Source organism: Salvelinus alpinus, chromosome 9 (assembly GCF_045679555.1).
Source record: "Salvelinus alpinus chromosome 9, SLU_Salpinus.1, whole genome shotgun sequence".
Taxonomy (NCBI): Eukaryota; Metazoa; Chordata; class Actinopteri; order Salmoniformes; family Salmonidae; genus Salvelinus; species Salvelinus alpinus.
The window spans coordinates 15705680-15720488 of record NC_092094.1 but is presented as its reverse complement, the minus strand read 5'-3'; the positions used below and the strand labels follow the sequence as shown (position 1 = coordinate 15720488).

Here is a 14809-nt window from a genome sequence, read left to right as displayed (position 1 = left end):
TATGTGGGATGAATGTGGTTACTGTCAATGGACATATTAGTGGCCATTATTAGTCAGAGGTGTTGTGCATTTCGTTAAGCTTTTCACTGGGATCCTGCTACAGCCATACAGGCTGCATAGATGACTCAATGGGGTAGTGTTTCACAACCAGCGGGAAGTCAGACTGGTGGTGCATTTTATATCAGGTTTACTCCCTAGTGTAGAACAGGAGACAACAGTCCTGGCTCAAATCTTCATTTGGTGAGTTATTGTATCAACATGAAAATATTCAAACAGAAAACGTTTCAGAATTTATTGAAAATGTGAAATTAAACTTGCAGCAATGTTTGAAAAACCAAAGCCAAAATACGGTCATTGGTCTTCGTTTAAACACTGACAAATTGACAATATGATAGCAAGACAATGTTGAGTCCAGGTGTCAAGATAACCACACATAATATCCTGAGGTGATCCCGAGTGACTGACATCGCATTGTCTCCAATTTAACAGTGACACGGTATAGTACACAACAGGAAAGACAACAAGTCACTTTGAAAATTCATCTGCTTTAGGGCAACATGTCTGCATTAGCTGTTACCTGGAAAGTGATATGTCATATCAAATGAACACAGAGTATCTTCAGCAGAGGGCATCAGATGCGGGTGTGCAAGCACACACACACACACACCTTAATGCTGAATGTGGTGACCATACACCTCAGGACAAAAACAGGGACATCTAGAAGGGGCATCTAGAAGGACAATAATTCAAAGCTATATCCCATCTCAATCTTTAAATTGTATTTTGAGGTGCAGTTAACCTGTATATCAATTGTTACTGAACAGGGGAAACGAGATAAGTGTCCACAGCATATCATAGAATAGGATTCTACAACCACTGAGGTACAGAAGTTGTGAAATAATATTGTTCTATAATGGCCACTCATTTTCTGAAAACCAATGGCAAAGTGATTTACAAAATATTACCTCACCTTAAGTAACAGTTTACAGTTGATCTACATGTACAATATATGTTGCCTCCTTATTTTGTATTGAACATCGTTATTACATACTATTCATATGTTGTTGTTTTGAGAAATATCAAACTAACACAAATTACAATAGAACAGTGATATTGACACAAATAAATGATCTATCCATGTATTTTACAAAGATATGACAAGATATTGTATGTTACAAGTTGAATTCCTCTTCAATAACATCAACACCTCAACGATAAAAAAAAAACATAAATGCAGATTATAGGATTTTAATTTGATCACTCTTTTGTTGCTGAGAATTTTCCTGATCAGCAGGAAACGCAAACTTGTAGTGTATTCAAGGTTTTAAAACGCTTCTAAAGTTTGTAATTTCCACTTTAAAATGTCAGACTTTTAAAAAATGTTTTATTTAATTTATTTAACCTTTATTTAACTAGGCAAGTCAGTTAAGAACAAATTCTTATCTACACTGACGGCCTACCGAAAGTCAAAAGGCCTCCTGTGGGGATGGGGGCTGGGATTAAAAATCAAAATCAAAATCACTACATAAAGAGAGACCTAAGACAACAACATAGCAAGGCAGCAACACAACATGACAACAACATGGCAGCAACACAACATGGCAGCAGCACAGTTTACAAACATAGAGACAACAATACATCACGCAAAGCAGCCACAACTGTCAGTAAGAGTGTCCATGATTGAGTCTTTGAATGAAAAGATTGAGATAAAACTGTCCAGTTTGAGTGTTTGTTGCAGCTTGTTCCAGTCGCTAGCTGCAGTGAACTGAAAAGACGAGCGACCCAGGGATGTGTGTGCTTTGGGGACCTTTAACAGTATGTGACTGGCAGAATGGGTGTTGTATATGGAGGATGAGGGCTGCAGTAGATGTCTCAGATAGGGGGGAGTGAGGCCTAAGAGGGTTTTATAAATAAGCATCAACCAGTGGGTCTTGCGAAGGGTATACAGAGATGACCAGTTTACAGAAGAGTATAGAGTGCAGTGGTGTGTCCTATAAGGAGCATTGGTGGCAAATTTGATGGCCGAATGGTAAAGAACATCTAGCAGCTCCAGAGCACCCTTACCTGCCAATCTATAAATTACGTCTCTGTAATCTAGCATGGGAGGATGGTCATCTGAATCAGGGTTAGTTTGGCAGCTGGGGTGAAAGAGGAGAGATTACGATAGAGGAAACCAAGTCTAGATTTAACTTTAGCCTGCAGCTTTGATATGTGCTGAGAGAAGGACAATGTACTATCTAGCCATACTCCCAAGTACTTGTATGAGGTGACTACCTCAAGCTCTAAACCCTCAGGGGTAGTAATCACACCTGTGGGGAGAGGGGCATTCTTCTTACCAAACCACATGACCTTTGTTTTGGCGGTGTTCAGAACAAGGTTAAGGGTAGAGAAAGCTTGTTTGACACTAAGAAAGCTTTGTTGTGAAGCGCTTAACACAAAATACGGGGAGGGGCCAGCTGAGTATAATACTGTATCATCTGCATATAAATGGATGAGAGATCTTCCTACTGCCTGAGCTATGTTGTTGATGTAAATTGAGAAGAGCGTGGGGCCTAGGAACGAGCCTTGGTGTACACCCTTGGTGACAGGCAGTGGCTGAGACAGCAGATGTTCTGACTTTATACACTGCATTCTTTGAGAGAGGTAGTTAGCAAACCAGGCTAAAGACCCCTCAGAGACACCAATACTCCTTAGCCGGCCCACAAGAATGGAATGGTCTACCGTATCAAAAGCTTTGGCCAAGTCAATAGCAGCACAACATTGCTTAGAATCAAGGGCAATGCTGACATCATTGAAGATATTTAAGGTTGCAGTGACACATCCATAACCTGAGCGGAAACCAGATTGTATACCAGAGAGAAGACTATAGACATCAAGAAAGCCAGTCAGTTGATTATTGCCATGTTTTTCCAACACTTTTGATAAACGGGGCAAAATAGAAATAGGCCTATAACAGTTAGGATCAGCTTGATCTCCCCCTTTAAATAAAGGACGAACCGTGGCTGCCTTCCAAGCAATGGGAACCTCCCCAGAGAGGAGAGGCAGGTTAAAAAGGTCAGAGATAGGCTTGGCGATTATAGGGGCAGCAACCTTAAAGAAGAAAGGGTCTAAACCATCTGACCCAGATGTTTTTTGGGGGTCAAGTTTAAGGAGCTCCTTTAGCAGACCGCCTGCAGGCAGAAGCTTTGTAGCGGGGCAGGGGGAAAAGAGGGAGGAGCATCGGGGCTAGTAGCATTAGAAGGGTTGGGAGATTAGTAAATGTTGGACGGGCAAGGAGGCATGGCTGAGTCAAATAGGAATCCTGACTTAATGAAGTGGTGATTAAAAAGCTGAACAATGTGCTTCTTGTCAGTAACAACCACATCAACTTTAAGGGACATGGACAGCTGTAAGGAGGAAGGTTTATTCTCCAGGTCTTTAACCGTTTTCCAGAACTTCTTGATGTTAGACCCACAGAGAGAGAACTGCTGCTTAAAGTAACTAACTTTGGTTTCCCGAAGGCCTGAGTGCACTTATTTCTCATTTGCCTGAAAGAGAGCCAGTCAGCCTGAGTATGCGTGTGCCAAGCCTTGAGGTGAAGTAACTCTGCAAGATCAAGGTCGAACCAGGGGCTGAACCTGTTTTTAATTCTCATTTTCTGTATAGTGACGTGTTTGTTAACAATATCACTGAAAATATCAAAAAAGAAGGTCCAATCGTCTTCGATAGAGAGGATCAAGCTGATTCTGTACCAGGACAGGTCATGATGGAAGTTTTTTAGCAAGCGTCTATGACAAATTAGGACAGGTCGTTTCACTGAGCAGTCATTACAAATACAGGCTGTAAAACAGTGACCACTAAGGTCATTACAGAAAACACCATCTTGATACCTATCAAGATTATTTGTGAGGATAACATCAAGGAGAGTAGCCTTTTCTGGGTGTTTGGAGTCATACCTTGTGGGATTAGTAATAAACTGAGAAAGATGTAGGGAGTCCCATTACTTGAGGACTTGGTCAGGTTGTTTAAGCATGTCCCAGTTTAGGTCACCTAGCAGGACAAATGCAGACTTAGTGTAAGGGGCCAGGAGAGAGCTTAGGCCAGGTAGGGTACAGGCCGGTGCTGATGATTGTTGATAACACCAAGCAACAGTTAACGAAGAGCTATTTGAACGTTTTTGCCCTATCAACCCCTACAAAAAATGTCCATTAATTATGATCCACATAATAATTCAAATTTCCTGTCGCTGCAGGAAGCAAACTGGCTCAAATTAAGACCCTACATCTGTACACAACCAGTATGCTACTCTACCCATGTGAATAGGTAATAAAAATAGTCCAACTCTAATAAGCACACTGAAAAGCAAGGAGACTTTCCTAGCCACTTGACTCCAAATAAGGTTATTATCATTTATATACAAACTCCTAAAAACTCAGTTTATTCCAACATCGCAGTTCATTTCCTCCTAAGATAATATTCAGTCTCTTTAATTTGTAATCATTTCCTTCCTCTCATCTATCAAACGAGTGAAACAGAAGTGAGTCGCTCTTTTGGTATCATCTTTACCAGGCAGCGCAAGAGCAGCATTGTGTTCTGTATGGTGAAATTTGTCCCGACCAACATTTACGCCCCCTATGGGTGAGCTGGCCCCATGCCCCATTGGTCCAGAGAGGTAAGGCCCACCTCCGACTGAGATATCATTGGTCCTCATGGCCAAGTTCTTGGAGAAGGAGTCTGTACAGTGGTTCCAGATAAAAAAGGAGTCTCCATTACTGGACCTAATGTCTGGCCTCTGGGGAGGCTCTGGTAGCTTCACAGGATGAGTTCCCATAAACGTCAATGGTCCGTCCACAGACAGTCTGCGTCCTCGCCTGGTGGGGGTGCTACACCACATGTGAGTTCCCATATGGACCTACATGGGGAAGAGAGCAATGGTGAGTCACACTCCTTTTATGAAGACAAATGGTTCGATATACTACATTTCTCGTGGACAGAGTACGTAACATAAATGGTATCGTAACATCTGTCAGAAGACTAACAAGCAACAGTTGTTCCGATGAACTTTCTTTTCGCCACTGATTAGTTGGAAGATTAAGATTAAGATTTAGCAGGTGTGAGCATCTTTTGAAATTCGGAACGGGAGGGGACATTTGGCCCATAGACTTGAATCGAGTAACTGGCGCAAGATTTCCGTTCTGGGTTTTCTAAATTATATATACTGAATTAATGAAGAAAAAAAAAGCTGAACTTTGCATGATTTTATATCAAGTGTCCATCTCTTTCACAGTTTTCACATTTTGTTTCTTGACAATCTCTCTAAACCCTATTTCATAAGTGTAAAAGTGGAATGTACCTTCAGATTCCCTTTGGTGGTGAATGCCCGACCACAGACAGTGCAGGCAAACGGCTTCTCCCCAGTGTGAGTCCTCTCGTGGATTTGCAGGGCACTAGAAGAAGAGAAGGTTTTCCCACAAGTGTGGCAGTAATGCTGCTTGGGAGTCCGTCGAGGTGGCGGGGTGGCAAGCGCTGGGGAGGAAGAGGCAGAGGACGTCCTCAAACTCAAACTGCCTAGAAGATCCCTTGGTACCCCATAGCGGGCACTACCCAGGAAACTGTTCACTTCTGTCTTGATCATTTGGGAGCTCAGAGGATGTACAGAGTTGTTGGGGCTGGAGGCAAGGCTGGGAGTGGTGGGCTCAAACAACTGGGATGGCAGGTCCCTCATCTGATGTGTTAGCATGTGCTGCTTGAGGTTCCCCTTGGTGGAAAACCCTCTGTTGCACACTGTACAAATAAATGGTCTCTCCCTGGTATGGCTTCGATAATGGATGTCCAAGGCACTTTGGCAGGCAAAGGTCTTACCACAAATATCACATTCAGTGTTCTTGAATATGCCTAGTTGTTCACGGAAAGTGTAGACCATGTTAGTAGGATCCTTCAGTGGGTTTAAAGATTTTAGGTGGTCAAGGGACACCAGTGGACCAGTGCCAGTGATATGTGCCTGGGATAAAGCTTTCTGGTACATTTCCTCAAAGCTTGTGTGGCTAGAACATACTGGAACACTCTTGCTTTGGGAAAGAGACTGCTTGTCAACGGTATTCTCAGAAACAGCAAGGCTCCTACCACTTCGGTCACCTCCAAGAGATGACGAGTCATAGACCTTCTGATCCTCTTTAGCCATTCCCTTTGACTTAAGCCAGTTGACCTGCTTCTCCTCCACTGGCCTATGATAGTTAGTTGTCCTTTCGGCATCAGAGGAGCCTGCTTCTGTACTATCAGATGGAGAGGAAGATATGCTGCCGGACGAGGAGTTATTAAACCTAGACATGCCTGCGATCCCACTGTCATTGAAGTCTATATCATCAGAAGGGTTCTCCAACTCTTCTAATTTCCTCTCATCTATTGAACCTCCATCAGACTCCATTGACATTGGGTAGTTCTGTTCAGAGAGAGGGGTGTTGGGAATCTGGCAACCCATATGCATGCGGATGTGCTGCTGAAGGACAACAGCGTTAGTGAACTTCCTATGGCAGATAGGGCAGGAGTGGTGGACCCTCAGTGGCGGTGTGGTGCGATGAACCGCATGGTGCGTCTTCAGGTTCCCTTTGGTGGAGAACGCCCGTCCGCACACTTTACATCTGAAGGGCCGCTCTCCTGTGTGGGTGATGTAGTGCATCTTGAGGGCGCTCTGACAACTGAGTATGCGGTTGCAAATGACGCACTCATTGGGGTCTGTCACCTTCTTGTCAATGTTCTCAACCAGCTGCTGGAGTTTCAAGGTCTCTGATGTCTGCATGGGATCAAGGACTCCTCCTCTGAAGGGATGTTTGGTCTTGAACTGCTCCAACTTGATGGGATTTGTGCTGATGGAAGTGACATTGGCAGATACATAGTCAGCTGATCTTTCTGTTGTGGAGCTCATCTTCGAGCTAAAGGTCAAGGGAGGTATAACGTTGTCTGTTTTCAGATTCATGGTGGGGAACGTTGGGACTTTTCCAGCCTCTATCAAGTCTACGCTCTTGGTAGACTTTACTGCACTAGATGAATCACGTACAACTGGACTGGAATATGCAGTTATTGAAACAGGCTGCTCCTCTTTCTTGATGAGAAAGGGTAAGTTGGGTGATCCAGTTTGGAGCAACAGGCCTACAGAAGTAGTCAAGGTGGCTAGGGATGGTTTACTATCTTGCCAGCATGTAACTGTTTTTTCTGGTGGCATAGACATGCCATAAGGGATTCCTGTGCTGGTTGGGATGTTGTCCAGGTGTTCTGGAACAGGGTAAGGGTTCATTTGGATATGGGGGAACCTCTCTTTGTGCCGCTGGAAGTGTACCTTCAAGTTCCCACGGGTGGAGAAACGATTCCCGCAGATGTTGCACTTGTATGGCCTCTCCCCAGTGTGGGATCGCAAATGGATCTGTAAGGCACTGTCACTCCCAAAAACCTTAGAGCAAAACCTGCATTTATGTTTAAAGAAAGCCTCTTTGGAAGAGCTTTTGGGTTCGAAAGAAGTCACATTGGGTGGTTTTCCTTTCCTTTGTTCGGCTAGCGCCTTTAAGGCATTCAGGTCCTGCACAATTGTGCCAATGCTTGGTCCAGCGCTAGAGAGTGTTTGATTGCTGGGTGGTGGCTGAGGTAGACGTGGTGTATTTGATCGGTTAAGCGAGATACCTGTGCCAAGTGCCGGTGAGTTCCTTATGGTTTGGGCTGAAAAATGTAGTTGAGGGTACAGACCGCTAGCAGGAGTGTACTTCTTTCTAGAGTGGGGCTTGCTAACTGCTGAAGCTATGTGTTTACATATACTTTGTAAGGGTTCAGTGCTAGAGTGCACAATACTCCTTCCAAAGGGGCTCTGTGGTAATTGTACATTTGCTGTTAATCGTTTAAAGTGTCCGATGCTGGCAGACTGGCTGGCGAGACTCTGGGCTAACCCAGCAGCTGCAGCTAGCTGCTGGGAGAGTTGGGAACTGAGGGTTGTCAACTGACTGGCCTGCGTTGATGCTAGACTAACCTGAGGGCAGCTGATGCGTGTTTGTGTCAGTGTCTCTGATACCTCAGACCTCTGGGAAGCAAATAGTAAGACCTGGTGACGAATCTGATCAATCAGCTGCAGCTGTTGGATCTGATGCAGCTGCAAGGCCAGGAGTTGTTCCATCAGAGATGAGACAGCCATCTTACTGCTGCCACTGCTGCCGGTGTCCGATCGGCTCTGCTGGGGAAACTGGGCCACTGCCACTTTAGTGCTCTCTAGGTTTTCAAAGATGACATTGCTGTTGAACCAGGAGAATGTCCCCTGATGTTCCAACAGATCGCTGCCAGGTTGAGGTAGTGAAATTGGGAGAACTGAGGTACATGAAACAATGTCAGTCATGCTGTCAGTACTGCTTTTCCGGCTGCTACTGATGCTACTGGGGCTATCTAGCCGGCAATGGCTATTCTTAGTTCTGGAAACATTCATGGATTCTTCCTTCACTTCTGACTTCTCCTCCGACAGATCACCGCACTCTTCCATTTCAGAGTTGTTGACTGTTTCGCCTGGTTCCACTGCTTTACGAGGCGACAAGGCTAGATGGAACATTTCAGCAGACGACACTGGATCTTCATTACCATTGACGATCAGGACTAACTGATTGGGAGAGCAATCCCTGACATGTAGTTCCAGATCTGATAGTTCAACAAACTCAGCACAGCATCTGCTGCAGACATGAGTACAAGAGACCAAAATGGGGGGAGTCGCTAAACTGTCGTGTGTGTCCCCTGAAACAGACAAAAAGGAGGCAAAGGTTATTTATTTATTTATACAGTACCAGTAAAACATTTGGACACACCTACTCATTCAAGGGTTTTTCTTTATTTTTACTATTTTCTACATTGTAGAATAATAGTGAAGACATCAAAACTATGAAATAACACATATGGAGTCATGCAGTAACCTAAAAGTGTTAAACACATTTTTTACAGTTGCCACCCTTTGCCTTGATGACAGCTTCACACACTTTTGGCATTCTTCATGAGGAATGCTTTTCCAACAGTCTTGAAGGAGTTCCCACATATGCTGTTCACTTGTTGGCTGCTTTTCCTTCACTCTGTGGTCCAACTCATCCCAAACCATCTCAATTGGGTTGAGGTCGGGTGATTGTGGAGGCCAGGTCATCTGATGCAGCACTCCATCACTCTCCTTCTTGGTCAAATAGCCCTTACACAGCCTGGAGGTGTGTTGGGTCATTGTCCTGTTGAAAATCAAATGATAGTCCCACTAAGCACAAACCAGATGGGATGGTGTATCGCTGCAGAATGCTGTGGTAGCCATGCTGGTTAAGTGTGCCTTGAATTCTAAATAAATCCCAGACAGTGTCACCAGCAAAGCACCTCCACACCATCACTCCTCCTCCATGCTTCATGGTGGGAACCACACATTCAGAGATCATCCGTTCACCTACTCTGCGTCTCACAAAGACACGGTGGTTGGAACCAAAAATCTCAAATCTGGACTCATCCGACCAAAGGACGGATTTCCGCCGGTCTAATGTCCATTGCTCGTGTTTCTTGGCCCAAGCAAGTCTCTTCTTATTATTGGTGTCCTTTAGTAGTGGTTTCTTTGCATCAATTTGACCATGAAGGCCTGATTCACGCAGTCTCCTTTGAACAGTTGATGTTGAGATGTGTCTGTTACTTGAACTCTGTGAAGCATTTATTTGGGCTGGTAACTCAAATTAACTTATCCTCTGCAGCAGAGGTAACTCTGGGTCTTCCTTTCCTGTGGCGGTCCTCATGAGAACCAGTTTCATCATAGACCTTGACGGTTTTGCGACTGCACTTGAAGAAGCGTTCAAAGTTCTTGAAATTTTCCGCATTGACTGACCTTCATATCTTAAAGTAATGATGGACTGTCGTTTCTCTTCGATTATTTGAGCTGTTCTTGCCAAATAGGACTATCTTCTGTATACCACCCCGACCTTGTCACAACACAACTGATTGGCTCAAACGCATTAAGAAGGAAAGAAATTCCACAAATTAACTTTTAACAAGACACACCTGTTAATTGAAATGCATTCCAGGTGACTACCTCATGAAGCTGGTTGAGAGAATGCCAAGAAGTGTGCAAAGCTGTCATCAAGGCAAATGGTGGCTACTTTAAAGAATCTCAAATATAAAATATATTTTGATTTGTTCAACACTTTTTTGCTTACTACATGATTCCATATGTGTTATTTCATAGTTTTGATGTCTTCACTATTATTCTACATTGTAAAAAATAAAGAAAAACCCTGGAATGAGTAGGTGTGTCCAAACTTTTGACTGGTACTGTATATTTGACAAATTACATTTACTTTTGATACTTAAGTATATTTAAACCAAATACTTTTAGACTCAAGTAGGATTTTACTGGGTGACTTTCACTTTTACTTGAGTCATTTTCTATTAAGGTATCTTTACTTTTACTCAAGTATGACAATTGGGTACTTTTTCCACCAATGAATAGTATTGCAGTTAAGAGTATCACAAAGACAGTGATCAAAAATAATTTGTTGGTCCTGTAGTTTAGCAGCCACATTACCCACCCTTTTTAGCAGCAGGTAGTGGGGCAGCAGGTAGCCTAGTGGATAGAACGTCGAAACCCCGAGCTCACAAGGTAAAAATCTGTTGTTTTTCCCCTGAACTTGCCTGGTTAAGTAAAGAATTAATAAATTCATCAATTTCCAAATAAACTAATACGTTAAATGAAATGAATTATTGACTATAAAAAATATGTATTACTTATTTAGCCAGGAATAGTAGAAAATGTTAACTCATAATTTATGACTACATAATTTCTGTTCAATTGAAAGGGGCAGACACACAGATTTCATGTCTGACATGAAAATTGAATTGTGATGACTGTTTTTGAGACACTATTTGTAACAAAATGTAGGCTATGGACAATTAGCCTAACAATAATATTTGACATTATAAAAAAATGAAGCCTCCATTGTCAATCATCACACAATGAAAAAAGTTATCATTTTCAACTTCTGTAAGCCTAAAATTGACCTAAACCTATTACAGAATTGCACACAACTATTAAATGATCTTCATATCATTTTCAATTGCATCATATGTCCCCTATTAATCATTTAGCCTACAGTTTCGTCCAAAACTTACCAATGCGTTCCGATAAAGCCAAATTATGATCCGACTGTACATGTTGAGGCTTTGCTTGTTTCCTGCGCGACATGATGATGTCCCAGTTCCACACATCAATTCAGACAGAAGAGAACATGTCAAAAGAAATATGCTTCGGAAGTTCAGAGTTATGGAGGCTGAATGCATTCATACAGTTTGTTGTGTTCAATGAACTCTGTAGTAGTTATTGCCAGCTGACAGAGCGCGCACCACTGTTTTCTCTTTCGTGGAGGAGACGGCACTTGACAGCGCGCGCAGAGTTGACGACGCGCGCACATTTACAGTTTATGTCAAGGCAATCCGCTGTGGGTAGTGTCCATATTCCAACTGTCCAATCCTTGGAAAAAGTTAATAAACTAATTTTGAAATGTAACAAACGTCACCGTTTTATTGAAATGCTGTTGATAATACTGAAATGTATATCTTACATTCTATTAAATCACTGAAAACGCGAAGTGCTCATAAGAAGTACTTTAAAATAAGTTATTGTGTTCACTGTTAAGTGTTTGATATTGTAGTCTGTTTCTAGTATCCAGCATGATTTGAAGTCATCAATGCTGGCCAGCAATGCTATTGGTTACCAAGCTATTGTATCAAAACTGAAAGGGTGGAGGAAGAGAGTGAGTATGAGTGTTTGTACCGATCAGTGTGGGATTGTGTGTAGGCTATCTGCTGGTGCAATGTCACACATCTAAGTCTGTGAGTGTGTGCAATCAATTGGCTGAAACAGTTTCAATGATTATCACACTCATTGGTAACTCATTCATGTTAAAATTATAAGTCTGTTTCCATTTTTTTTGTGTAGCCTACTATTCCCATACAGTATCATTAACTGGCACCTTTTTTCAGTGTTCTCATGAACAAAAACATGGATGACCTGAGGCAGTCAACCAACTACCCTAGAGGTTTGGAATTCACCTCCCCCTTTGAAGCTCTATGAACATGACAATTACTGTCCACTGGATCCTTTGAGTCATGGCTGATTCATTTCACAGCTCAAATACACAAATACATATCTGTCTGGTCTGCCTTTTTCACAGGTAGGGGCTGACAGGGAGCGTGCCAGGTGCTCCTTGCCTCATCCTATGACTCACCCACCTGCCGTCATTAGGTATGAAGGGGCCTGATAGCACACAAACATCCCAGGCCCCAGGGCCTTAGCAACAGACTCAGGGGCCAAACGGTTACAGCACAGTGAGTTGTGTAAACAACAAAAAAACATTTTCTTGCCCACCTTAGCTACCTTCCTGTGACCAACACTGTACAGGCTACCTTTGTATGTCCCAGGTACAACTTTGAGCCAGTGTATGAATCAACATTAGAAACATCAGACAACAATGTCTTGAGTCATTATGCTTTTATGTAAGGATGCATTTCTGGCCTAAGTGCTGAATACTGAGGTAAAAGTTTTAAGTGGAATTCCTTGGTGGTGGTCAACACTGTTCCCTATAGACATCCCTAGAACACCATTACAATTCCCCTTGAAATCTGCTTCTATAGACATTTAAACTTATAGGGACAATCATTCATTTTGAAGACTGGATGACTGAAATATTCTATTATTTTTGTAAATTTCCCCCATATTTCCCCTGCCTCAACTATGACAGGCAGAATCCTTTAGGTTCCATTGCTTTTCAAAAGTTAAGGTTTCTAGTTTCTAGTTCTTTCTAGTTCTGTCCCCCTTTTTTTTCTGAAAGGTGCAGCCGTCAAACCCTAGTCTCTTATTGTCTCACAAAGTTGTCAGAAGGAAAGTGTCTGAGTTCTTCTTAAGTGGAGTAAAATAACACACACATATATATATATATATATTCAATAATTTGTTCCTTCTCTCCAGCAAACTAAAATCAAATTTTCCTCTGAAAAAAATTATTGTAAAGCTGAGAGAAAAACAAATGTTTCAAAACATCGATGTCAGATTTGTGATACAAGGTATATGCTCGACAGAAAGATGTATTAAACCCAGCTTGTTGATTTCATCCTCAGTCATTGCTTCATGTTCCTATGCTTCTTGTGCAACAATGCAAGGGATTGTTACAACGTTTCCTGCTCTCTGCTGATTACAATTTTAGTTATTTAACCTAATCTGGCCTTGAGGTATAGAAAGGGAGTTAAATGTGGTTGTGACAGGCTTTTCTTTGGAATATCACTGCATCTGAATGGACAAGAAGCACAAAAGAGATCTGTGAAGTTCTATTTAAACAAAATTGAAAAGACTAAGATGGCAGTCAGAAGGGTCAAAGAGTTAGAAAAAAGTGAGAAAAGATCGTAAAAAATATGATCACATAATCCCTCTGAAAAATATTCCATAGGAGCTCTGTTTCCATAGCGATGATGTCATTTGACAGCTGGAGATTGATGCTGACAACACAACAACCTTGGTCAAGTTGGTCTTCCTGTTTATAAAAATACCAAATTGAACCATCTCCCCAACCTAAACACCCAGGGTATTTTGTAGCTCCTCCTAGCATAATGCTCACCAAATTTACAGTTTTGTTTTAAAGGTAAACATGGAGTTTGTGACATAGTAAACCATGCCATTAAAATAAAGGAAGGAAGATAAACAAGACCAAATGCTTCCTTTAAATGACCGGTGGAGTTTATACTATCCTGTCAATCTCTGACAGTCAAGTCTTAAAACCCACCATGTTTACAACACTAAGCCCCAGATACGTGCACTCCACAGATATGTGCTCTACCAGAGTAAATTGTCGCCCTGCCAGGGAAAAGTATGTCTTTACACAATTTATGAGTGACACGCCATTCACATTGCCATGCAGAGATAGAGCCATATCAAACCATACACGTTTTAAGACACATGACAAACACTAACCTAATTCCCCTATGATAAAAAATGGTCTCTATACATTGATAAACTCCTCATCCAGCTGTGCTACTAGTCAGAAATTTTACTAGCCAAGAAAGCCTTAGATTCGCTCAGCTTGCCGCATATAACTCATCATACACCACAGGCCTAAGAGACAAGATGGCTTCCCATTGACTGCACTATTTACTTTGACATTTCTCTTAACAGTTGACCATGACATTTTTCATACAGCCCACACTAGAAATTGTTGATAGATTTTTGTTTTGGATTAACATACAAGACTCCCATGAATACAGATGGCAAGCACCAACGTGCACATTTATTCTGGTGAAGGCCCCCTTATCCATTAGCAATTGGCCTATAGTGTTCATAAACATAAAATGTATTCAATTTAACACCAATCATTTTCAAAATGGGTCTGACATTTCTGGTTAATAATAAAGGGAATGTTTTAGCACCCAGAGAGACTGGCCAGAGATCAGATTTGATTGATTTCACAGGTTTAACCCCATCAGTTGGCAGAAGCTGATATCTGTCATGTAAAATCATCCCACTCTGACATAACTAATAGTTTATTATCATTTTATTATCTCTCAACAGACAGCTAACTCGAGATGAGATGAAGATCTATGTCAGATCTGACAGGTTACATGGGACAAATATAGTTGAAAAAGCTGTTATTTATTATAACTGTTTACATTTGAGTATTGCGCACTGCTCACAACTTATACCCTATTAGTAATAGCCCATTACTGATATCTGATTTCAAATGGCAGCTTGCATTAGTAGCTCAGCTGGCAGGCTAACAATCACAATGAGAGACTCATCTCTCGCAGCTGTCTT

General features: G+C 42.0%; 1 protein-coding gene across 1 annotated transcript; it reads right to left on the bottom strand.

Annotated features, from left to right (window-relative positions):
• Positions 1-3719: 3719 nt before the first annotated feature.
• On the bottom strand, positions 3720-11215 carry sall1b (spalt-like transcription factor 1b). The gene is made up of 3 exons (XM_071416149.1): positions 11122-11215; positions 5333-8736; positions 3720-4891 (listed from the first exon to the last, which is right to left on the bottom strand). The coding sequence occupies exons 1-3, from the start codon at positions 11192-11194 to the stop codon at positions 4466-4468; spliced, it is 3903 nt and encodes a 1300-aa protein (XP_071272250.1). The 5' UTR covers positions 11195-11215; the 3' UTR covers positions 3720-4465.
• Positions 11216-14809: the final 3594 nt, after the last annotated feature.